Source organism: Lepidochelys kempii, chromosome 6 (assembly GCF_965140285.1).
Source record: "Lepidochelys kempii isolate rLepKem1 chromosome 6, rLepKem1.hap1, whole genome shotgun sequence".
NCBI lineage: Eukaryota > Metazoa > Chordata > Testudines > Cheloniidae > Lepidochelys > Lepidochelys kempii.
Window position 1 is genome coordinate 130,406,654 of NC_136385.1, and position 26,590 is coordinate 130,433,243.

Consider the following 26,590-nt stretch of genomic DNA (forward strand, 5'->3'; position numbering starts at 1 on the left):
ATATTGTCTGCAAGTGTCTTGAAATATGATCACTCCTAAGGAAATGTATGGTCCAGGTTTTAAGGTCTAAGAGAACATGAATACAGAAAGCTCAGCCCACTAAAATATATTTCTTGAATGTGTCACCTTTGATGTATGGCAGGCTATTCTGTATTTCTCTGCCATATGCTATGACTTTATGGCATTCCAGTGGCGTACCATTTTGTGAGTGGGCTAAATGCCATCTTAACTGCTAGACATGAGTGATGGTAGGTATTCCAGAGAGCTAGAAAATGAAGGGCATTCTAAATTATGAGCAGGAATGTTGAAGTGGCAAAATGCCACTTCATGTAAAATAAACATGCCTGATGCCAAGGCAATATGCTGTGATTTCCTGTACTCAGATTTGGTTAAGGGCAGCAAGATTCAGAAAAACACACACAGATGCTCAAGGAGGTGTCTTGTCTCCAGTGAATCCAAATTTTGGTTCCATTGAATGAGGTACAAGGAAGACTCCGTCCACAAGTGTGTGTCTGTGGTTGTCTATGGACTGGCTAAGATTCTAATACTGTGTGAAGACTGGGTGGCCAGTTCTCTTATCCCTGAGAGCCAGGGTTTCTAAATGTGATACTGTATGCTTTGTTTTTATATTTTAATGCTGTTCAGTGGAGGTGATTTTAAATAACATTATCTTAAGAGGAGGCTACTTTGCTCTTGGGTAGGGATGAATATGAATCAGAACGTTATTTTGGAGAGTCCTCCGTATATATGGGGCCAGTATGTACCTATGATTAATTGTGGCACACAGTGCTATTTACATGTTGAGCCGTCTGATTTGGGGTTGCAGTCAAGTAGAGGGAGGTCTCAATACTGAGGTGAGGGGGGCGTAGTTGCCTGAAAATATTTCTGATTACTGTGTGTTTCAAGTGAAAAATAGAGGCTGGATTGAGCACCTATTAAAAATCCAGCCCTTTAATAAACATGAAAATAATAGAAGAGAGATTAGGACCTCTGAAAAATATTAGAACTCCTGTACTACTTTAAGCAGCCTTTTAATTATTTCTTTTAATTTAAGTAACGATAAAATCTTCCTGGTCTGCAGAACTTGCAGGATTATTTAAAATGTAATTAAAGAAAATATATTTGAAATAGGAGGCTCAGAATGATTCTGTGAGAAGTACAGAATATATTTATCACAACACACTTCAGATCCTAGCAATGAATATTTTGCAATATAAGACCTGAGTCCTGCAATGAGCTTCACGCAGGTGGCCCCGTGACTTTGCATGGAGCTTATTCCAGGATCAGCACCTAAATCTCTAGAACAATCTCTACTTGTTCAGTAACTAACAATCACAGTATAAACATAGATCCCCAGTTCCCTTAATTTCACCCTTGCGGCCCCATTGAAATTTAATGGGGTTAATGTCAATGGATTGTACCCATACAATCCACCTATCTTTTTTTATTAGGATTTTATACTGATTTCCATCACTGAAGTATCTGAGCAGCTACCATGTAAAGCAGATTAGCAATAGCTTAACCCCTAGCAGACTTCATGGAGTTCTGGAATATAAAAAGGGGGAATGATCTGACTCTGAATGAGAAGATTTTAAAGAACTGCAGAAGCACCTGCAACTTGGAATGAAGTGTTAATACCCAAATATCAGCATTGAATTCTGTCAGTTGCAAACACGCTGGCCTTGAGTTTTTCTAGTTTTGTCATGAGATGTATGCAATTTAATAGCAAACAATTCTTGTACGTAATGAGGGTATTTTACTGTAGGTAGTCTGTGGGAATTGTAAAGCCCTTTATTGTCAGAGATAGGCAAGTACAATATTCAGGACACAAATGCATTTTATTATTGGATCAGCTTTTTCTATTGTTAGAAAATGTAATAAAATTCTTTCATTGGGTTACATAATCAAGTTCTATTATATTAAATATTCAGGGTATTGATTAAATTCATTTTGCATCCTGGATGGCATGAATGCAAAGTACCTAGTACTTGAAGAATTGTATGAGTTTTATGTTTGGTTTACATTACATCTATGTACACAAGGGTTTTTTGTCCATTTATTGATACGTGAAGTGCGTTGTGGTGTTCCCAATGCCCTGTGTATTGGGCAAGAGTGCATCAGAAAAAACATCACCCCAATTAAACTTGTGTGTCTGCTCTCAGCACAGAAGCCATTGATTGAATGGAGATGGAGTTTCTTATCTTTGTAATGATAAGCAGAACAGAGTCAAGCCACATTGCAAGAGTGTTACAAGGAATCATGGGCCAGAACTGCCCCTTCTGCAGCTGCTCTCTAGATAAATGAAGTTGTTTCTCTCTAGGGCTGTTGGTCTAATATATTAAAGTCACGATTTTCAAAACTGATTAGTAACTTTAGTTGCCCAAGTTGAAACACCTCTGTGATTTTCAGAAATACCTGGGCACACAAAATCACAAGTCACTTTTAAAAATCTTGCCTAAATTCACTTAACTCTACAACGTTTTGGAGGTGCATTGGTCTTTCTTTGGCTAGCTGACAATAACATTATGGGGAGCGGTCACCATCAATTGTTTTGGTGGAACCAACACCAGTGACGGGCATTCAATTGAAAAGAAAACACTTCACAGCCATGCCACTTTCTCTTATTGCAAGCACTGTCATCAGTCACCTGGCACTACGCTGTGCTGACCCCAAGCTGACCTTGCTGCCAAGGCTATGAGATCAAGATGAGGGTCACCTTTTTCCATTGATTGGGCTCCTTTTGCCAAGTTGCTTGACAGTTGCCCATATTTCTGTAATGTCGACTGCGTTTCCAGAACTCTGAAAGCTTTCCTGCTTGATAGCACTAACAGAAAAAGTACCAAGCTAATTAAATCACAGTACTGCTGCCCAATGCGACTGTCAGAGGCTGACCTAATTTTGACACTACAAAGCTTATCAGCAGAGTATCTATTAAGTTAGAGGAAACATAATTCTGTTTCGAAGAACAGTTAGATTTTTTTTTTCCTTACAACTCATTACACTGCTGTTTGTTGTACCTCCTGCTGGGCAAAGTATTACAAACTTGTGATCTATGACATATGGTCTGTGTCTGTCAGTATCTGCTTCCAGAACAGTAGGGATGCTCCAATTTAAAGGAGCAATGGGGAAAAAGGCCATGTTATTTCTTCAGACAGAAATATGCTACTTCTTGGATTGTCATCTTTTAAAGTTTAAATTTCCTTTTCACTGTGATTTGAAATAATACAAAACAATCATGGTTGCAAATCATTAGTTAAGCATTGAAATCTGATGTACTAGTTGAAGTGATGCACTTTAGAGTGTGGGAAGCAGTAAACTTGCTTTGTAGTTGGAAAAATAGAGTAGCTAATCATGCTAAAAGTTTCATACGAGTTATTTCTTATTGAAGGTACTGTGCACTCCAGTTTTGCACTGAGATGCCCTAGAGTCTAGGACCTAAATAAATCAATATGCTAGAGACCTGCACATTTCTGCAGGAATATTCAAGGAAAGAGAGGAAAGACTTGTGCTTTTAACCTGCTACGTAAAAATTCAAAAACAAGATGGCACACAAAACTTTTTAAGTTTATAGTAGTTTTCCCTCCTGAAATTTAAGTGTGGGAAAATGAGGGGCAAAATTAATGAAGGGTCTGCGATCATCTAAAAACCTGATTGTGCTAGGATTGGAGAACAATGAATGAGGATCAGATCTGATGTATTTGAACGGCCAATAATGGTTTTGTGTTACACGTGCACTGGATACCATGGGTGACCAGACTCCTCCTTTGGCTAGCATGGTCATAAACCTTGTTGCCTTGGCCTGATATTTTTAAAAAAGGGCATTGAAATGTTCTCTTTCTTTAGGCATTTATATAGGTAAGAATACGTGTTTTACATTTTGGACCTAATCCTGTTTTCATTGAAGACAAAGACAAAATCAAGCAGACTTCATTGGCAGTAGGATGTAAAACAGACATGAATTGGGCACTTTCATTTTGTCTCCATGAGTGCAAGATGAGGTAGAAAGACTGTCTTTCAGAATTCTGCATCCCTCCTAATCTTTCAATTCAAACATGTTTTAGTGGAACTGGTTCCACGAGAAAGCTATCTACGACCAATAATTTTTAGATCTTTCTCAAAGCTTCAAAATGTTTGACCACTCTATTCAAAACCCAAATGACCTGCTGTGGTTTGCTCTTTTTTTTTTTTTGACACAGTCCCATTCAAACAGAAGTATTTCCAACACCAAATGTTAAAATAGAAAAATGAGGCCCTATTTAAGAAAATAATAAATTTTAGATTTTATTTGTCTTCTGGTTTTTGAGCCTTTGGGGTGCACAGGGGTCACATTTTCATTTTCTCGTCTCATTCTCATTTTCTCTCCAACCACCAAGGCTAGAAACTTACTTAACACAACTCCTGTGACTGACACCCCTTCCATAAATCAGTGGTTTTCAACCTGTGGTCCACAGACCCCTGCGGGTCCATAGACTATGTTGAAGGGATTCGGGAAAGGTTGTTGTTACCATAGAACAGTGGTTTTCAACCTATGGTCAGCAGACCCCTGGGGGGTCCACGGACTATGTTTAAGATTTCTAAAGGGGTCCGCACCCCCATTCAAAATTTTTTAGGGGTCCAGAAATGAAAAAAGTTTGGAAAGCACTGCCATAAATCCTACAGGACCAAACTTTCTCATTTTTATAAAAATCCTTTGGTATTATTTGGGCCGGCTATAGTCAGTAAATACAGATGTTGCGTTCCCTGGAGGGGCATGGTACCTTGTTCCCACAGTGAAATGACAAAATAAACGTTATCCTGCATGCTTCTCTTGGGCACTGCTCATCCCCGCATCAGTTTAATCCTTTGTCCTGCTTTCCTTAAATGTGACCAGTTACCTGCATTCGTCTTCAAATTCAGTGGCCTTTCTAGTACTCCCCTGACAGAAAACTTAAGATACATTTTCACTGGACAACGGTTGCGTCTAGTAAACAAATTGCCACTCTAGTTTTTTTGTGATTAATTGAGGTTGCTGGCAGAGAGCGGCCCGTGAGGTGGATACAGCTAATATAAAGATGTGGAGATAGGTTAGAATGGCCACATCTTCCATTTGAAAACAAGGAATATCTTGGTACCACTCTGAGTGATTTGTAATATGTATTTTTATTTTATTTATTTTTCATTTCTGACCCCACACTTGTTTTCGTTGCATTAGGTGCTTATACTGAGGGGTATAGAAGTGTAATGGATTCTTTCATGCAATATTTACTGTGTATAATAACAAGACAAGTTCTTCAAAAATGCCACCAGACAAAATAAATGCCAAGTAGTATATTACTATAATGTCTCATCTGGCATTTAATCCTGGGAGGCATATTTCAGAAAGAGCTGTAATGAATATTCCTATAGTTGAGAAAGGGGTGACATTTCATAATTATGTAATACCTTATGAACCATAAAAAAGTAAAACTATAAAAAGGAAAAGGATATTTTGGTGTTTGTTTATTTGATCTTTACTTACAGGACTGTGCACTTTTGCCGTAATTGCGCATCATGGGTAATGTTTGCCTGTATGTGTTGCTTTTCGAGACCAGGTGGTTGTTGTATGAAAATGTATTGACACAAAAGTTCAGGGCACTTGAAGATAATCTGAATTTAAAAGGTTTCATTTCTGATAGAGTGTTGCCAGCTCTCACCGTTTTATTGGGAGTCTTGTGGTATTTGCGTTATCTAAAGTGTCAGCTTTTGAAATCCCGAGATTATGGGACTATCTCAGATTTCCCCCTACTTTTTTTTTTAAGTAAGGATGTAGCCTTCAGAGTTGCAGAAAGGAGCTGGGAACCCAAGTGTACCCCGTCGGCTCAGAAATCCAAAGCCAATTAAAGAATCCAAAATGCACTATTTAAAAAAATCTCATGATTTTTGGGAATCTGACCTCCTGATTTTTGAACTCCTGGGACTGGCAATGCTTCTGATATGCTAGAGCAGAGAACAGAAGAACGGCCAGACTGGATCAGACCAAAGGTCCATCCAGCCCAGTATCCTGTCTGCCAACAGTGGCCAGTGCCAGGTACCCCAGAGGGAGTGAACCTAACAGGTAATGATCAAGTGATCTCTCTCCTGCCATCCATCTCCACCCTCTGACAAACAGAGGCTAGGGACACCATTCCTTACCCATCCTGGCTAATAGCCATTAATGGACTTAACCTCCATGAATTTATCCAGTTCTCTTTTAAACCCTGCTATAGTCCTAGCCCTCACAACCTCCTCAGGCAAGGAGTTCCACAGGTTGACTGTGAACTTCCTTTTATTTGTCTTAAACCTGCTGCCCATTAATTTCATCTGGTGGCCCCTAGTTCTTATATTATGGGAACAAGTAAATAACTTTTCCTTATTCACTTTCTCCACACCACTCATGATTTTATAGACCTCTATCATCTCCCCCCTTAGTCTCCTCTTTTCCAAGCTGAAAAGTCCTAGTGTCTTTAATCTCTCCTCCTATGGGACCCGTTCCAAACCCCGAATCAGTTTAGTTGCCCTTTTCTGAACATTTTCTAATGCCATTATATCTTTTTTGAGATGAGGGGACCACATCTATATGCAGTATTCAAGATGTGGGCGTACCATGGATTTATATAAGGGCAATAAGATATTCTCCGTTTTATTCTCTTTCCCTTTTTTAATAATTCTTAACATCCTGTTCACTTTTTTGACTGCCGCTGCGCACTGCATGGACATCTTCAGAGAACTATCCACAATGACTCCAAGGTCTTTCTCCTGATTAGTTGTAGCTAAATTAGCCCCCATCATATTGTATGCATAGTTGGGGTTATTTTTTCCAATGTGCATTACTTTACATTTATATATATATATATATAGAGAGAGAAAATATGGTACATATTGATTTAATAGACAAGATTGACAGAAAATAAGCAAAATCAGGGTCTCAATCATTATTTTTTATTAAATCTACAAAATACTTAGAATAATAGAATATCAGGGTTGGAAGGGACCTCAGGAGGTCATCTAGTCCAACCCCCTGCTCAAAAGCAGGACCCATACCCAATTAAATCATCCCAGCCAGGGCTTTGTCAAGCCTGACCTTAAAAACTTCTAAGGAAGGAGATTCCACCACCTCCCTAGGCAACGCATTCCAGTGTTTCACCACCCTCCTAGTGAAAAAGTTTTTCCTAATATCCAACCTAAACCTCCCCCACTGCAACTTGAGACCATTACTCCTTGTCCTGTCCTCTTCCACCACTGAGAATAGTCTAGAACCATCCTCTCTGGAGCTACCTCTCAGGTAGTTGAAAGCAGCTATCAAATCCCCCCTCATTCTTCTCTTCTGCAGACTAAACAATCCCAGTTCCCTCAGCCTCTCCTCATAAGTCATGTGTTCCAGACCCCTAATCATTTTTGTTGCCCTTCGCTGGACTCTCTCCAATTTATCCACATCCTTCTTGTAGTGTGGGGCCCAAAACTGGACACAGTACTCCAGATGAGGCCTCACCAATGTCGAATAGAGGGGGACGATCACGTCCCTCGATCTGCTCGCTATGCCCCTACTTATACATCCCAAAATGCCATTGGCCTTCTTGGCAACAAGAGCATACTGCTGACTCATATCCAGCTTCTTGTCCACTGTCACCCCTAGGTCCTTTTCTGCAGAACTGCTGCCGAGCCATTCGGTCCCTAGTCTGTAGCTGTGCATTGGGTTCTTCTGTCCTAAGTGCAGGACCCTGCACTTATCCTTATTGAACCTCATCAGATTTCTTTTGGCCCAATCCTCCAATTTGTCTAGGTCCCTCTGTATCCTATCTCTGCCCTCCAGCGTATCTACCACTCCTCCCAGTTTAGTATCATCCGCAAATTTGCTGAGAGTGCAATCCACACCATCCTCCAGATCATTTATGAAGATATTGAACAAAACCGGCCCCAGGACCGACCCCTGGGGCACTCCACTTGACACCGGCTGCCAACTAGACATGGAGCCATTGATCACTACCCGTTGAGCCCGACAATCTAGCCAACTTTCTACCCACCTTATAGTGCATTCATCCAGCCCATACTTCCTTAACTTGCTGACAAGAATACTGTGGGAGACCGTGTCAAAAGCTTTGCTAAAGTCAAGATACAATACATCCACTGCTTTCCCTTCATCCACAGAACCAGTAATCTCATCATAGAAGGCGATTAGATTAGTCAGGCATGACCTTCCCTTGGTGAATCCATGCTGACTGTTCCTGATCACTTTCCTCTCATGTAAGTGCTTCAGGGTTGATTCTTTGAGGACCTGCTCCATGATTTTTCCGGGGACTGAAGTGAGGCTCACTGGCCTGTAGTTCCCAGGATCCTCCTTCTTCCCTTTTTTAAAGATTGGCACTACATTAGCCTTTTTCCAGTCATCCAGGACTTCCCCCGTTCGCCACGAGTTTGCAAAGATAATGGCCAATGGCTCTGCAATCACAGCCGCCAGTTCCTTTAGCACTCTCGGATGCAACTCATTCGGCCCCATGGACTTGTGCACGTCCAGTTTTTCTAAATAGTCCCTAACCACCTCTTTCTCCACAGAGGGCTGGCCATCTACTCCCCATGTTGTGATGCCCAGCACAGCAGTCTGGGAGCTGACCTTGTTCGTGAAGACAGAGGCAAAAAAAGCATTGAGTACATTAGCTTTTTCCACATCCTCCGTCACTAGGTTGCCTCCCTCATTCATTGAGGGGCCCACACTTTCCTTGGCTTTCTTCTTGTTGCCAACATATCTGAAGAAACCCTTCTTGTTACTCTTAACATCTCTCGCTAGCTGCAGCTCCAGGTGCGATTTGGCCCTCCTGATAACATTCCTACATGCCCGAGCAATATTTTTATACTCTTCCCTGGTCATATGTCCAACCTTCCACTTCTTGTAAGCTTCTTTTTTATGCTTAAGATCTGCTAGGATTTCACCATTAAGCCAAGCTGGTCGCCTGCCATACTTACTATTCTTTCGACACATTGGGATGGTTTGTCCCTGTAACCTCAACAGGGATTCCTTGAAATACAGCCAGCTCTCCTGGACTCCTTTCCCCTTCATGTTAGTCCCCCAGGGGATCCTACCCATCCGTTCTGTGAGGGAGTCGAAGTCTGCTTTCCTGAAGTCCAGGGTCCATATCCTGCTGCTTACCTTTCTTCCCTGTGTCAGGATCCTGAACTCAACCAACTCATGGTCACTGCCTCCCAGATTCCCATCCACTTTTGCTTCTCCCACTAATTCTTCCCGGTTTGTGAGCAGCAGGTCAAGAAAAGCTCCCCCCCCCCAGTTGGCTCCTCTAGCACTTGCACCAGGATATTGTCCCCTATGCTTTCCAAAAACTTCCTGGATTGTCTATGCACCGCTGTATTGCTCTCCCAGCAGATATCAGGAAAATTAAAGTCACCCATGAGAACCAGGGCATGCGATCTAGTAGCTTCCGCGACCTGCCGGAAGAAAGCCTCATCCACCTCATCCCCCTGGTCCGGTGGTCCATAGCAGACTCCCACCACTTCATCACTCCTGTTGCTCACAGTTCTAAACTTAATCCAGAGACACTCAGGTTTTTCTGCAGTATCGTTTTTAAAGTATCGTATTTTAATACTTCTGCAGTATCGTTTTTAAAGTATCTTATTTTAATACTTCTGAAGCATATTAAAAAAACAAACAAACTGCTGACCCTTTTCTTACCTTGCTGCACTCAGGCTCTGATTCTGCCAGGTACTTAATTTATTATTTATTATTTGTATTCCGGGAGCGGATAGGAGCCCAGGAGCTAGGCAGTGTGCACGACAGACCAAAATGACTGTCCCTGCTCCCCATGGAGTTTACGATGAAAGTGTAAGACGTACCTGACTTTAAGCATGGGAATGGTCCTACTCACATGCTTAAGTACTTTGCTCAATCAGCATCTAAGGGGCCAGTCGTAGATTCATCGCTTCCAAGACCAGAAGGGACCATCATGATCATCTAGTCTGAACTCCACCCAAATAGTTCCTAGAGCACATCTGTGAGACAATCATCCCATCTTGATTTTAAAAGAATCCACCATGACCCTTGGTAAGCTGTTACAATAGCTAATTACCCTCTCTGTTAAAAGTGTACACCTCATTTCCAGTCTGAATTTGTGAGCTTCAACTTTCAGTCATTGGCTCGTGTTAAACCTTTCTCTGCTAGATTCAACAGCCCATTTTCAAAAATTTCTTCTCCATGTAAAAAGAAAAGGAGTACTTTTGACACCTTAGAGACTAACCTTGGTTAGTCTCTAAGGTGCCACAAGTACTCCTTTTCTTTTTGCGAATACAGACTAACACGGCTGCTACTCTGAAACTTCTCCATGTAGATACTTACCAACTGTAATCAAGTCTCACCTTCCAGGTCATTGATAAAAATGTCAAATATTATAAGGCCAAGAACTAATTCCTGTAAAGGACCCCCCCTCCCCAGACACACTTGCTTGTTGATCTTTCCCCATGTACAATTACACTTTGAGACCTGTCAGCCAGCCAGTTTTAATCTGTTTACTTTGTGCCATGTTAATTTTACATTCGTTTTTAATCAAAATGTTGTATGCTACCAAGTCAAGCACCTTACAGAAGTCTAAGTATATTACATTAATACTATTACCTTTACCAATTGAACTTGTAATCTCATCAAAAAAAGATATCAAGTTATTTGAGAGGCTCTATTTTCTATAAACCCATGTTGATTGGTATTGCTTAATTACCGTCGTTTAATTCTTTATTAACTGCATCCCGTGTCAGCCTCTCTATTATCTTGCCTGGGATCAATGTCAGGCTGACAGACCTATAATTATCAGGTCATCCCATTTAACCTTCTTAAATATCGGCACAACATTCACTTTCTTCCAGTCTTCTGGAACTTAGTGCTTCCAGGCTTATAAAAATCAACTGTAACAGTCCAGTGAGCTCTTCAGCCAGCTCTTAAGTCCTTCATAACTTGAACACCTAGCCTTCCACTGTGACTGCAAAGGGAACACTATATGCCCAAAGAGAAGAATTATGCTATAGGTAAGGATGGGCCATCCAATTCAGAATTGAAACTAACAAAAGTCTAACAGGAATGACCAAGTTATTTGTGCCCAGAAACCAGATTCGTGCCTGCATATAAGGTATTTTTGTGTATAACTCAAATAATTGTGCGTGCCAGGCTTTGAAAAGTAACCCAGAAAAGTGCAGAGTAGAAAACAACTTTACATCCTGATATATTTTCTGTCTTTGAAAGGGTGGCAGAGAGAGCAGACCTGCTGGAACTCTTGAGAGATGACAGAACGTAGCTGCTGTTTGTAAACTAAACGTGTCCATTACAAAGCTGAGGAAATGGCAGCTTTAAAAAATAAGGCTTAGTTCAAAAAGCTCCAGCCAGGTTCCTTTGCAAACATCGCTTCCATCTTCAAAGCCAGCCAGCAGCAGCTACTCATGTGTCAATTTCAAAGGCTCTGTAGACAGATGTGGAGTCACTTCACAGAGAGCTGCCATGGTCCTGACAGCAGCTACAAAATTTAGGATCTAAACACTTCCTAATGCTTGCCATGCTTTAAAATCAGTGTGATCAAAATACGTAATGAACATAGAAATACAATGTTAGAAGGGGAGCCATATGTTTTCCTAATGTCTTTTCTCGCCCTGATGTTTCATTGGTGATTGGATATGAGGGAAAGTGATGTTGCAAAATATGTCCCAAGCCATGTGGGTGCATCAGGGCGTGCACGTGTTCAGGAAACTCTAGCCCCAGCCATTCAGGATATGTCTACCCTGCAGATGGAGTGAGCCTCCTCGCCCAGGTAGACAAATTCACCTTAGTTGGGCTCAAGGTAGCAGGCTAAATATAGCAGTCTGGATGTTGCTGCACCAACTGAGCCCCTGGCTAGCGCTCCGGAGGTCAGACCCAGGGGATCGGGATGGTTTGGACCCAGGTGACTAGCCTGAACCACCAGCAGTTTTGCAACATCCACGCTGCTATTCCTAGCTCAAACTGAGCTAGCAGGAGTCTCCCTACCCAGGCGAGGAGGCATGCTCCCAGCTGCAGTGTAAACATACCTTCAGATTCCTAAAGTCATGCGCTCAATAAGGTGGTTATGAGCCATCATAATCTGTTAGCACCCTCTGCTGGTCAAATGGCAATCATTTTTAGCTTAAAGAGGACCAAAGGTCCTACTTCCTAGAGAACTGGAGGCTTATTTAGAGGAGGTTTAGGGAGAAAATGGTTAAAGGTTAGAACTAGAAGTCACCCTTGGGCTCTGGTTCTGGATGCAAGCCCAACATCTGAGGGTATTGGATCTGGGTGTAAGGTTCAGGTACATCACTACTATCGAACTAGACCCACATGAGTATTTTTGATGCCTGTGTTCAGCAAATTAATTATTTTTCCTTCTGAGATATTTTCATTTAATGTTAAGTTAGATAAAGTTTTAGGGATATAAATGAGCAAACAGCTTGCTCCATAGCCAGTAGAGGTTGGCCCTCCTATCATTTTCCAGTCATGAGTGTATTATTTAATTTTTGTAGCTGTAAAGCACCCTCTTGAGCAGATGGCTTTCCCATCGGCTCCTAAGGTTCTGGGTTCAAAGCAGCTCAGCCCTCTCCTTGTGTCTTCTGTGTCTCTGACACAAGGCCCCCGTGTCAGACTACCTACTTTGGGATCCAGTTTCTTCCAAGTGCACTCCATCCAGGTTCGATAGTGCTGGCAGGTGCCATTGCTTTGTAGATAAAGTCAGAGAAGCAGCTCAGATAAATGGGAAGAATGTAATTTATGAAAAGAGGAGGCATGGCTCATCTAGGCATAATTAGGGGCAATGCAGAACTGCCCTGTTCAGGAGAGCCCTAGCCAAGGGGGGTACTCAGCCTCTGGAAGCATAGTTCCTCTCCATTGCAAAGCCAGTGCGCCCATTACCACATACCTTTGTGAGATGCAGCCTATTCCTTCCTCCCACCTTTGGGGAGACTGGGTAGAACCTAGGAGAAGGTGGGGATTTGCCTGCAGCCTGCCCCATCTGAATCCTTTGAGCAGAGGTGAAAGCAAGCTGGCACGCCCTGGTACGGCATATCGGCAAGAGCCAGTGCGCCGTACTGGGGTGGATCGGTTTCCTCAGGCGCAATTTAAAGGGCTTGCGGCGCCCAGCAGCGGCTGGAGCCCCCGGCCCTTTAAATTGCTGCCAGAGCCCTGCTGCCGGAGCCCTGGCGTAGCGGAGGCGGGGCTGGGGCAGTGATTTAAAGGGGCAGTAGCGGCGGCCAAGCCCTGGGCCCTTTAAATTGTCCCCGGAGCCCCACCCCCAGTTCCCCAGGGCTCCGGCAGGCTCCGGGGACGATTTAAAGGGCCCAGGGCGGTCGTGGAGGCCGGAGCCCTGTCCCCGGAGTCCTTGGGAAGTGGCGGCAGGGCTCTGGGGATGATTTAAAGGGCCTAGGGCTTGGCCGCCGCTACCCCCCCCACCAGGCCCTTTAAACCGCTGCCAGAGCCCCCGGCTGCTGCTGTTACCCCGGGGAGAGGGAAGGAGGCACTTGCCGGTACGGGGCTGGGGCTGGCTCTGACCTCCCCCAGCCGCGCCCCTTCCACCCGAGGCCCTGCCGCTTCCGGGGGCCAGAGCCGGCCCCAGCCCAGTCCCATACCGGTAAGTCACTAGACCTACTTTCACCCCTGCCTTTGAGGTGCAGTGGACCCCACGGGAGCAGGAAGGGAGCAGTTTCTATACTCCTGGAGTACGGGGCTTGCTCTTTCTACTCAGGCCTCAGAGGCTGCACAAGGCTTATGACATGCTGGCCCCACCCTCTGCACTGCCTCATGCGTGGCCCATTGCACAAAGGCCAGACACAGCGTGATCCCAGAACTGCACTCCTGGAGCCTCTCGCAGTATGAGGACCATTAACACAATGGTCTCATGCTGCATGGTTGCTTGAACAAACAGCCTGAGTAGACTTAAGTGAGGTGACTGTAAATTTAAGCAGCTAGTGAACCTGGCTTGTTTCCGTGAAACACACACCTTTGTTACAGTGAGCTACTAAAGACACACAACTCCAGACCCTTTATGTGGGGAGAGCTGTCATGTAAATGGCTTTATTATTACTTGGACTAATAGATTAGTAAGGCTGAGGACAAGGTGATCTTTAGGGGTTAGATTGTGATGCCTTTACTCGTGTTGAACGATACCTGATGCCCCAAGTCACCTTGCTGGAGTCAGTGAGGTGGCGTAAGGTTTTACTTAGGGACAAGTAAGTAGGGAAGTTAAACCTTAGGGTTGGTGTATAGGGGGAAGTTAGTGTGCAGCAAGCTAGCGTGTGAATTTAGAGCACACTCGTTTCTCCGAACTACCTCCCTCTGCACGTTCTCGCTGCGCACCCAGGCGTATGTCCGTGCTCCGAACTAGGGGTGTGATTCCCTGGCTCGTGCACCCACGCTCACGCCAGCTGCCGCGGAGCTAGCATGCGTGCAAATAGCAGCATAACCACAGGAACCCGCGTAGCGACAGCAGGCTCACAGCTCTGCCATGCTGCGTACAAACCCGCCTGAATCCAGTGGGTACAGATGCGGCCACACCTCCACCCATGCTACCACGGCTACGCTGCTATTTATACTTGCACTAACTGGATGGCAATGTCACGAGTACGTGTATGCGAGCAGGGGGATTGCACCCCCAGCTTGCAGTGCAGACGCAGCCTAAGAACGCGCCCTCAGGTGGTTTAACTTCATGTGCTTCCAAAGTGCAGTGCACATAAAAGCATTCTCAGTGCACAGCAGAAGTGTCCGCACAGCGAGTTGGTCCGGAGTAGGCTGTGAGCTGTAAATTCACAGTAGCTCGCTGCACATTAACTTCCCATGTAGACCAGCCCTCAGTGTGAGCACGGGAAAATGACCTAGATGTTTAATTTTTTTCTTGCAAGCAATAAACATCACCTTAGGCCAGGGGGAGTCTATAGGTGGACCGGCAGATGCTTTCGAATGGACCCCAAAATATTTGTATTTACTTTTTTTTATTACCATTATTGTTGTTGGGTTTTTTAAAATTTGTCTGGAGTCTGGACCTTGACTATACCTTGACCAAGAAATAGGGACCATGACAAAAAATAATTGACTACCCCGCCCTAAGGTCTCAGAGAAACCAACCCAATAACAGTGTACTGACGGGTCCTGTTGGGCATAATCCAATTCCTCTTTATGCAGACAACTCTGGCTGTTGGGAGAGTGGGAATGCTGGGAGAGATCCCAGGACTCTGAGTAGAAAGAGATGGCTAATCTCTCTCTCTCTCTCTTTCTCTCTTTATATATCTGCTATCTAATCTCTAGAAGATATCAGGTATAACGTGTGTGTATTGACACACTCACTCTACATAGCAGATAACTGATTTCCCTGGGTGTTGTATCCTTTTTGACTGGGGCTACTTTTGTCACAGTAGTGTCCAAGGAAAAAAATGGGTGATATTCATCCCAGAGGACATGAACTCAGAGTGCCTGGAAAGTAGTTTGCGTTCATGCCTATTCGCTTATGTTAGTTGGTCTATCCGGAATCTTGTTGCTGCTTGTTACTCACATGGAAAACCTTCAAAACTAATTTTCACCTTCTATCATTTGAGTTGTGAAAACCTGATCAACAAAGGGATCCAATCCATTATAAATAAAGCTATAACATTCAGCCTGTGCCCTTGGGATCGGTGAGCAACAAGGCCAGATTTCTTAAACACTTACCAAAAAGGTTGGCATAGGCCAGGCAAACTGAAAATGGTTTTAAATAGAGTAGATTGCAACAGGTGCAATTCCGGGTAGCTAAGAGAAAGGGAGTGAGTTGTACTGGCCTTAACTATCTTATTCTAGTCCTGTTCATTTGTGCTGCCTGGACAGCTTTGCCATAGACTCATTTTCTTAGGATTCCCAGGGTCAGATATTTAAAATATCAGAAGCCTTGCACCAGATTTATTAATTGTGCACTTGAGATCACCCAAGAGCAGGTGCAGATTGGTTGTTTTCATGTGAAAAGAAATCACTGTTGTCACCTGATAGATTCTTTGAGCCTGGATTTCAGCTCAGGTGCTAAAACCCTGATCTGCAAAGATTTAGGGACATGCTTGGTGCATAAAGCTATGTGGTGTGACAAAGGCAGATCTGAAAGACAAGGTAGGGGAGTTAATGTCTTTTATTGGACTAACTCCTGAGCTTACAGCTTGTCTCTCTAATATCCTGGGAACAACACTACACACAACAACACTGCATACAGCCATTAAACTCAGGCCCTGGCAGTTCTGGAAGGGTGTTCGGAGGGTGGTATATTAGTCTTAGAATGATTAAAGCCCTTTCCCTGTGAACTGAAAGATGTTACCTCTCGTTAATTGTGGACACCTGAGTCTAATTAAGGGCAGCCTGGGACCGTTAAAAACCAGCTCCAGTGAACGGGCTACAAGGAGACATGAGATGCAAGCTGCAGAAGGGTTGTGTGCTGCAAGGGGAAAAGGCATCTCCTAGGTGAAGAGCTGTTTTTCCCTATAAGGGAAATCTTGTGTTGTTTCTGTCTGGGGAGAGGACCTGGGTTCGCAGCATAGCTGGGCCCAGCGTGAGTGAAAGAGGATGACTGGTGATAGGTAGCCGGCGTGAGGAGAGGCAGTTCTCCAGTGGGAGTGAGGCAATTTAAATATTTTTTGTTTCTGTTTAAAAAAGCCCTCAGGCCAACCCCAAGGCCTACCCTATGAATACTGTAAATAAACTAATGTCCAGTACTAAACCTCCATAGTGGGACTGATTTACCACAGGCCCCCTCAGCGCCAGAGGGAGAAACACTGAGCCTTGATGTGCCGAAAGAGGGGCGTTCTCACAGTGTAGAGTGAAGTATGTGCATACGTCTTTGCAGTATCAGAGCCTACTTAGCCTCCGTTCAGTGAAGCAGGGGCTGAGGCTTCCAGGTCATCGACACGGTGGGCTGCTCAGACCCATGCCTCGGAGCTCCTTTGGGCCAAGAGTTCACCACTGGATCTGATTTCGCTGTCCTGTAGGCTTGTGCCAGGCTGTCTGATTGAAGAGCCACCCGCAGGTTAACAGTCGCGTTTGCCCCTACTAACGAATAGCATCGCTCCGGAGAGTTTTAAAGCTGACTTATTTTTTTATACATCTGATTTACCTTTTGCCATTTCTGCCGTTTATTGTCGTCTTATATTTCATTCAGCAAAGGCACTGTAATGAGTACTTGACCTTATCCTCCTATTGATCTGCTCGTGTGGAATTTGAATGAGGGGGCATTGCCTGGCTCGGAATTACTGACATCCCGTAGAGCCGTTGTTGTTCTCTCCTGGACTGTTAAAACATTATTGTGACTTGTGCATCCAATACGACAACCATTGTAATTTTCCAGCATAGGCACCACATGTTACACATGTGGGGCATATGGAAACATTTTGCTTTTCTCAGTGCAGGTTAAATATACCAGGAAAATGGAATCTGTCCTAACTGAAACTCCGGTCCTGCTCCTGGTCCCAGTGAAGTTGACGGATGTTAATATTCACTTTAAATGGGAGTAGAATCAACCCTGTTGTGCTGACTACTTTATTTTAGTGGTTTGATTAAAGCTTCGTATTTACCTAATAAGTGTTATAATACATTTAGAAAGGTATATAATAAAAAGAACAAAAATGGAAAGTTGATTTTGGGAAGGAAAACAAAAATAAACGAGCGTGCAAATGTGTCTTTAGGGGACCGCTGGATATACATAAATATTACAGCCAATGTTCATGGCACTGAACTTGTCCCTCACAGCCTATTACTGCCGCCGGCTAATGGAGTTCGTCTTTCAGTTCACATGGGAGGGTGCCGTGCTGTGGAGCTCAAGTTCCTGTATTCAAACCCTGCTGACGACCCCTGGGCAGGGTCATTATAATTGTGTGTTAGTACCATATTTCCAGGCAATATGTTTGCAGTTAAATATCTTTCTCTTTCAGTGCTAGCAGTCACACTGTGTCTTCCACTGTTCTTGAGGTTCCCCATGTCTAAAGAATAAGAAATGGCATCATCAAATGAAGGCGTCAGTCCTACTAAAACTTGCCCTTGGGTTTGCCTTTCATGCCAGTGGATGCTAATCTAGGTAGGGAGATAGCCACAGTAGAGATGGGCTTGTGCCAAACATTGAATATCTGGATTTTGGATCTGAACTTCCCATAAGTTTGTTGTTTTCAGGTTCCAGGTGCCCATCTCTACCTTAAAATATGGACAAAAGGCTACACAGATTGGATAGGTCACAGAAATGGGAGTGGGATCATCAGTGAATCTGGGCACTGGTTCTAAGCTAGCCCAGAAGTTGGTACACTTCAGACTGTTCCATGCCTTTGCAAAGCAAGCAGGTGATTTCAGGCCAGTCATTACGCTAAAGGTGTCCAAAAAAGCACTATCCCAACTGTGCCCCATATTGGCAGCCTCATCGGAGAGCCCGACAGCTGAATGGGCAGGAGGCTGAAGTCCTAGCATCTGTAGCAGAGTCTCCACCAGGGCAAGGGTGAGCCCAGTTTTTGAGGCTGCGAGAGCAGGTCTGCATGCCCCTGCAGCTCTTGTGTGCCTATGTCAGGGATGTCATTTTGGAGTCTCTTGCAATGGAAGGGGAAAAACAAATCAAACATCAGAGATGGAGCTGTTCTCTGGTTCCTTGTTTGTGGCCCTGCTTTTTATGGGGGTGTAGAGCAGTGGGGGAGGGGAGGGGAAGGTGTTTAGAGGAAGTCTGTGGGAGTAGTCATATAACTGCATCCAAAAACAGAGCATTGGATTCTTCCATTGGAGAAGGGCCTTACCCCTCACGTGAACACACACTGTTGGCACTGAGTTGGGCTGAGCATGGCTGGAGCTATGTCTAGCAGTTGGTCCTGTGGGGACAAGGGGCAAGTCACTGTGTGGAAACATTTTACTGACCTGTTTCTCTTTCTGCTGGTTTGACAGGCCCACCCACAGTGCGGATTGTGCACTCAGGCCTGGCGTGTAACATCGAGGAGGAGCGCTACTCGGAGAGGGTATACACCATCCGCGAGGGGGAGACTCTGGAGCTCACCTGCTTGGTGACTGGCCATCCTCGGCCACAGGTGAGTCCCAAACTGCGACCCAGCTGCATCCTGTAGCTGTATTGCTATAACTCTCCTGTTGTTCGCTCTCGTAGCCATGTCAGGTCATCTTGTTTGCAGATGTATTGGTGTGACTTGCTCTTATAAGTGCTGGACTCTCTTGAGTGCAATGAAGCTGGTTTAGCCCAGTTAGTATGACCAGGTTTGCCCACCCCAGCTATAGATGTTTGCATTCTAGGGTGGGATTCAAAACTGCTCAGTATTAGCCTAAAATGGCTCCCCTTGAAGAGTTATGTCAGCACTATGCAACTTTGAGAATTTCCCTCATGCAGTCGATAATCACAGTCAAGCAAGGGCAAATACCGTTAGTTGCAATCAACAAATGAATACGGATTACAAATAGGAGACACTTTTCTTCTAAATCTGGTGAATCTCAGTACAGCATGTGTGAGGTGAGGGGAAAGAAGCCATGCATAGATTCACTGCTCAAAATTCTTTCCAAGATCCTAAATGAAAAAACAAATAGTCTCTAAGGTGCCACAAATACTCCTTTTCTTTTTGCGGATGCAGACTAACACGGCTGCTACTCTGAAACCTGTCAAATAGAGGGTTGTAAATCAATTCCTTTTTATGTCATGGTTTATTTCTTTTTGTTCAGTGTTTGCAATACCTCTTAAAAGTAGGAAGTAACATTTATTTCCTTGCTGACTTTATGCTCTTTGGCAAATACGGATTTCTCTCGCTCCATCTTTTTTCCCCTCTGTTATGGCGCCCTGACCGCAGTTGTCGCAGTCCTCTAACATAAGTGGCATGATTAAATGTCAGTGAAGTTGTAGGGTAGGACTTTGATGACTTTCTGATGCTGCCGTGCTGGCTGATTGGTTCCCCATTAGCTGAATTTAATTCCCTGAATAAATATTAACTCTGCTTTAAAGATACTGATACATATTTTGTATGTATCCACACATTCTAAAATACTGTGGAAGAGACGAAAACAACTAGAGACCCAGATTTGGATACTTTTACTCATGCTGAGAAGCCCCTTACTCCTCCAGTAGGGCCACCTGACTTCATTGGAGTTACTTATGGAGGCTGATACTGTTCAGTGTAAGAGTGACAGAATCTCATCCATCTCGGATAACTTCAATTATCCAACCACCTGTCATCTGAAACAGCTTCATATCCCTCAGTGCCTGTTAATTACATTGAATATTCCCTCAATTATCAGAACCTTTATCATCCAACCTTTCAGTGTCTCTGTAGCATTCAAATAATCAAGCTTGTACTGTATGAACTAGTTTATTGACTTCTGCCTAGCATCTGTTAGAAGGAAAATACAGTGTATCACCTGGCAAGCATACAAGATTAGAATAAGTGAGTGTGCCTGTCTGTATACACACACACACACACGCACACCCACACACCACACATTTAAGTTTCTATTTCAAACCATCCTGTAGTTTAAAAAACGTTGGGGAAATGGGCAAGTTTGCTACCTCCTGTGTAGCCTGTGGGGAGAGCATGAAGGCTCCAGTCCTGCTCCCATCAAAGTGAATGGTAAAACACCTGTTGACTTCAGTGGTGCAAAATCGGACCCTAAGGGCAGGTCTACACTACAGCCAGGATCGATACTCTGAGATCGCTCCACTGGCGGTTGATTTAGCGGGTCTAGAGAAGACCCGCCAAATCAACAGCAGATTGCTCTCCAGTCGACCCCTGTACTCTACCCCCGACGAGAAGAGTAAGGTAAGTCGATGGGAGAGTTTCTCCCATAGACCTCGCGGTAACTCCACCTAAGATACATCAACTCCAGCTACGTTATTCACGTAGCTTGGAGTTGCGTAGGGTAGGTCGATATACCGCGATAGTGTAGACATAGCCTAAATCCCAAGCTCATAAAACGAGATGTTCCCTGCACTCTCTCTGCAAAGACAGCTTTTTTGCAAGGAGTTATTTCTTATTAACCAAGGCCTCTTCTTCAAGGCATATTATTCCCACACACCAGGTCACTCGGCCTGGAACTCTCTGAAGGGCTGCCAGAATAAATCATGTGGATAAGGATGAAGAGAGCCTAGAAATGCCACCCCTCAGAACAGTGAATTTTTAAGAAGCTTGGTTTCAGCATATGTTCCCACCACAGTGTCACAGGTTTCAAACGGAGGTCGGAGATCAGGCACTTTTCAGCTGTGTCCCTTTGAAACAGAAGATTCTGTTTCGAAGCTGCCTTCGGAGGACATGCTGACTCATCAGTTACCAGTATTTTCCCCTTGTGATGATTCTATGGCTCCAGGCCGAAGTCATGACTCAGAGGAATTTCTCTCCAATCCAGTGTCGTGGAGGAAAAGTTCTGTACTTATTTTTCATCATCACTTCTTATATTTCTTTTCCCACAGACAGGCAGCTTCTCCTGCTGGCATGTTTGCTGAGCTGATTGCAACTTTCCAGTCTTTCTGCTGCCATGAAGTGACTGGCTGTTGCCTTTTCTGCTGTCTGGGAGGACCTTCCCCCCTATGCGGGGAGGGCAGGGCACTTCCCCAGACTAGCGGGAAATCCTCGGCCTCTGTTAATGGTTGCAACAGTTGAGCAGCCTTAGCAGAAACATTGGCGAGCTGCTGCTGCTTGCACGCTCAGCAAAGGCGTGTTGTCTGTGGAGCCCAGTGTAGTGCTTGTGGCAGAATCCCTTTGTGCCAGAGGCTTCCCCCCCGGTGCTTACCAGCCCAGGGGGATGTGCTAGGATGGGCACTCCTGCGACCAGTGGCTGACCTGCCCCCTGCTTGCTGGGCAGCAGATAAGGGGCCCACAAGGGGTCCAGCGAGGCAGTTTCAGCACCTGACAGTGGGCGGCCTCCAGTTTGCTACCAACAGCCTGCCTAGGTTGAGGGCTGACCCTCTGCTTTGCTACCAAACAGCTTGGGGTCCCCATGGGGAGGGCAGCAGAGCACGTTTTAGATCAGCACTGCTGGTCTCCTGCCCCATCAGAGGCTGCAGCTGTCTAAGGTACTCGCATGGCCCCTGCCACTGCAGTATCTCAGCGCCTTACAGTCTTTGATGGATTTACCCTCACCGCACCCCCAGGGGATAGGACAGTGCTATTATCCCCATTGTGCATGCAGGAAGTGGGGTACAGAGAGATTAAGGTATGTCTACACTACAGTGGAGTCACAGCAAGTCTCAGGGCTGGGGTCAACTGACTTGGGCTTGTGGGGCTCATGCCATAGGGCTAAGAATAGCAGCATCGGCACTCAGGCTGGAGCCTGACCTCGGAGACCTTCCCCTTTCACCGGGTTGTTTGAGCCCCCACTTGCACACTGCTATCTTTAGCCACTCAGCGAGAGCCTGAGTCAGTTGACCTGGGCTCTGAGATGCACTGCCAAGTTCTTATTAGCATAGACATACCCTAAGGGATTTGCCCAGGGTCACGCAGGAAGCCTGTGGTGGAGCGGGGAATTGAACCAGCGTCTTCTAAGTCTTCGTCTAATGCCCTTGGATAAAGCCACAAAGCCATCAGCAGGTTCAGCCAGAGGGAGGAAACCTGCTTTTGCGGGTCTCACACAGCCAGTGCTGCCCTGATTCCCCTTTGTCCTGGGCTTTAGTACCAGCACTGTTTTTCTCTGCTTCTGCATGGTCCTGGGGCCACTTACACTCACCCTCCATTTGCTCTCTGTGCTGGATTGACAGCTCGCCATCCAGTCAGCAGATGCGAGAGGAGGAACTTTCTGTGGCTGTGCTTTTGTGTGGGCTGGGCCAGCATGATCACCTCTGAAGCTGCAGATCCTGTCCAGACCTGCATGTCTTCAGGCTCACAGCAGCCTAAGAAAAGGCCAGGGCTCTTTAGCTGCCTTCAGACTGGCTATAAACGGTACTTTCTTAAACAGTCACAAAGCTGCTGCTGCTGTATCAAAAAAGCTGTTCAACCAAAACGGTTTATCAAGACCGCATCCACACGGCTGCTTTCTCATAAAATCTCTATTTTCTTATCTTGGATCCAGGATGGAAAATTGATTTCAGTTCATTTGACCTGTTTATGGATTTTTCTCACTCGTCTAGCGCCTCCATCATCTGTCTCTCTCTTTCATATGTTACAGCTCACAAAAAAATCAAGGGGCTTGCAATATTTTCTGAAGATTAATTGCTTGGAGCAGGGGGATGGGTCTGATGGTCTCGGAAGTGTGATTCTGCTGCAAAATGCAGGAGGTTTGCAAGACTGATTTTGAATATTAGCCTTCTTTTATCACCTTCTCATTGAAGTTTAGTGCTCCCAAAAGCAAATGTATGAGAACAGGCAAGAATATTGTATAGTGCAGCCAGGCAATATCTAAGTTCATGCACATATCTGCCTATGGAAAATAGAATCTTCCTGACCTTTGTAGCCTCTGCCTTTCTATTGATCAAAGGCATGGACCAATCTGGCCTAACTCTTAAGTTGGTTTCGTGAAATTGACAAGCAAAGGAAGAGAGAAATCACAAGATGTGGGCACGTTAAACAAATCGATGTTTTCTTATGAGATAAGAAAAGAAATGGTGAATCCTTAAGGTTAGCATTTGCCAAGTATCTTCATCCGTCAAAGAGGCGGTGGGGTATTGTGTCTCATTCATTACTCTCACGTACTTTGTTTCTAAACTAGATAGTGGTTACACTTTAAAAAAAAATACTTAACGTAAATGCAGTGATGTGGTTGAGATTTCAAAGGTATAGAAGTTAGGAAATTCAAACCCATGGTTGTGGTTTCAGCCAGACCTTGATCATCTTGGGTGTGTATAATGTTTTGTCTTCGTGGGCCACTAAATCGTCAACTGTTAGATCTCCAAAGTACTTGACATTACCAAGAATCTAGAGTGTTCCCTCTTCAGGGGGGAGGGATAGCTCAATGGTTTGAGCATTGATCTGCTTAAACCCAGGGTTGTGAGTTCAATCCTTGAGGGGGCCATTTAGGGATATGGGCAAAAATTGGGGATTGGTCCTGCTTTGAGCAGGGGGTTGGACTAGATGACCTCCTGAGGTCCCTTCCAACCCTGATGTTCTATGATTCTTCTTGTGCAAAGAAATAGCATGGTGGAGCTTGCAGCTGTTTTAAGTGCCAGCCACTGGATGGTGTTGTTTTTTTTTTTCTTAATAGGCCCAATTCTTCAGCATCAGGCCCATAACTTTTCTGTGTTGTGACCAAGTTATAGTGGCTTTTGTATTGAGACGGCATTGGGGAAGGAAGGAGGTCTCTATTCTGAAGCTTTTCGTAGAATATTTGTGCTGATTTTATATGGAATCTTGACAACATGCATTAATTTCCCTCATTTTCTGTGGGAAGTGCCATATGGGATTAGAATCATAGTCCATCTAGTCTACAAAAACTTCAGAACATAAGAATGTCCATACTGGGTCAGACCAATGGTCCATCTAGCCCAGTATCCTGTCTTCTGACAGTGACCAATGACAGGTGCTTCAGACAGAATGAACAGAACAAGGCAATTTTTTGTGATCCATCTTCTGTTATCCACTCCCAGCTTCTGGCAAACAGAGGCTAGGGTCACTCAGAGCATGGTGTTGTATCCCATCCTGGCTAATAACCATTGATGGACCTATCCTCTATGAACTTATCTAGTTCTTTTTTGAACCCTGTTATTGTTTTGGCCTTCACAACATCCTCTGGCAAAGAGTTCCACAGGTTGGTGGTGCACTGTGTGAAGATATACTTCCTTTTATTTGTTTTAATCCAGCTTCTTATTAACTTCATTGGGCGACCACTTGTTCATGTGTTATGTGAAGGAGTAAATAACACTTTCTTATTCACTTTCTCCGTACCAGTCAAGACTTACAGACCTCTATCATATTCCCCCTTAGTCATCTCTTTTCCAAGCTGAACAGTTCCAGTCTTTTTTTAATCTTTCCTCATACGGAAGCTGTTTCATACCCTTAATAATTTTAGTTGCCTTTCTCTAGACCTTTTCCAATTCCAATATATCTTTTTTGAGATGGGGCATCTAGATCTGCACACAGTATTCAACATGTCAGCATACCATGGATTTATATAGAGGCATTATCCAACAAGTTCTTTGAATGTATTGGACACCATTTTTATTTCATAAGCTGGAGAAAGCTACTGTGGGGAGGCTGTTCTAGATTTGATTTTGACAAATAGGGAGGAACTGGTTGAGAATTTGAAAGTGGAAGGCAATTTGGGTGAAAGTGATCATGAAATGGTAGAGTTCATGATTCTAAGGAATGGTCGGAGGGAGAACAGCACAATAAAGACAATGGATTTCAAGAAGGCAGACTTTAGCAAACTCAGGGAGTTGGTAGGTAAGATCCCATGGGAATCAAGTCTAAGGGGAAAAACAATTGAAGACAGTTGGCAGTTTTTCAAAGAGATATTATTAAGGGCACAAGAGCAAACTATCCCACTGTGTGGGAAAGACGGGAAGTATGGCAAGAGACAACGCTGGCTTAGCCAAGAGATCTTCAATGATCTAAAACTCAAAAAAGAGTCCTACAAAAAGTGGAAACTTGGTGAAATTACAAAGGAGGAATATAAACAAATAACACAAGTATTATTAGGGACAAAATTAGAAAAGCCAAGGCACAAAACGAGATCAGACTAGCTAGGGACGTAAAAGGAAACAAGAAAACATTCTACAAATACATTAGAAGCAAGAGGAAGAGCAAGGACAGAGTAGGCCCGTTACTTAAGGAGGGGGGATAGACAATAACAGAAAATGTGGAAATGGCAGAGGTTCTTAATGACTTCTTTGTTTCGGTTTTCACTAAGAAGGTTGGTGACGACTGGACTTCTAACGTTGTGAATGCCAGTGAAAATGAGGTAGGATCAGAGTCTAAAACAGGGAAAGAACAAGTCAAAAATTACTTAGACAAGTTAGATGTCTTCAAATCACCAGGGCCTGATGAAATGCATCCTAGAATACTCAGGGAGCTGACTGAGGAGATATCTGAGCCATTAGCAATTATCTTTGAAAAGTCATGGAACACGGGAGACACTCCAGAAGACTGGAAAAGGGCAAATATAGTGTCCATCTATAAAAAGGGAAATAAGGACAACCCGGGCAATTACAGACCAGTCAGTTTAACTTCTGTACCCGGAAAGATAATGGAGCAAATAATTAAGCAATCAATTTGCAAACACCTAGAAGATAATAAGGTGAAAAATAACAGTCAGCATGGATTTGTCAAGAACAAATCATGTCAAACCAGCTTGATAGCTTTTTTTTGACAAGGTAACAAGCATTGTGGTTGGGGGGGAAGTGGTAGATGTGGTGTATCTTGACTTTAGTAGGGCTTTTGATACTGTCTCGCATGACCTTCTCATAAACAAACCAGGGAAATACAACCTACATGGAGCTACTATACGGTGGGTGCATAACTAGTTGGAAAACCATTCCCAGAGAGAAGTTATCAGTGGTTCACAGTCATGTTGGAAGGGCATAATGAGTGGGGTCCCGCAGGGATCAGTTCTGGGTCTGGTTCTGTTCAATATCTTCATCAGTGATTTAGATAATGGCATACAGAGTACACTTACCTTACAAAGTTTGTGGACAATACCAAGCTGGGAGGGGTTGCAAGT

General features: G+C 44.2%; 1 protein-coding gene across 6 annotated transcripts in view; it reads left to right on the forward strand.

Annotated features, from left to right (window-relative positions):
- The window catches only part of MDGA2 (MAM domain containing glycosylphosphatidylinositol anchor 2), a 663,883-nt gene that overhangs the window by 231,081 nt on the left and 406,212 nt on the right, over positions 1–26,590 (forward strand). For 5 of the 6 annotated variants that reach the window (XM_073350237.2, XM_073350233.2, XM_073350236.2 and 2 more), the window contains exon 2: positions 18,902–19,041. In XM_073350237.2, coding sequence (XP_073206338.1) covers positions 18,902–19,041 — 140 coding nt within the window. Of the gene's footprint in view, positions 1–18,901; positions 19,042–26,590 lie in introns of those variants that run through there. The other variant, XM_073350238.2, reaches the window with a different exon arrangement.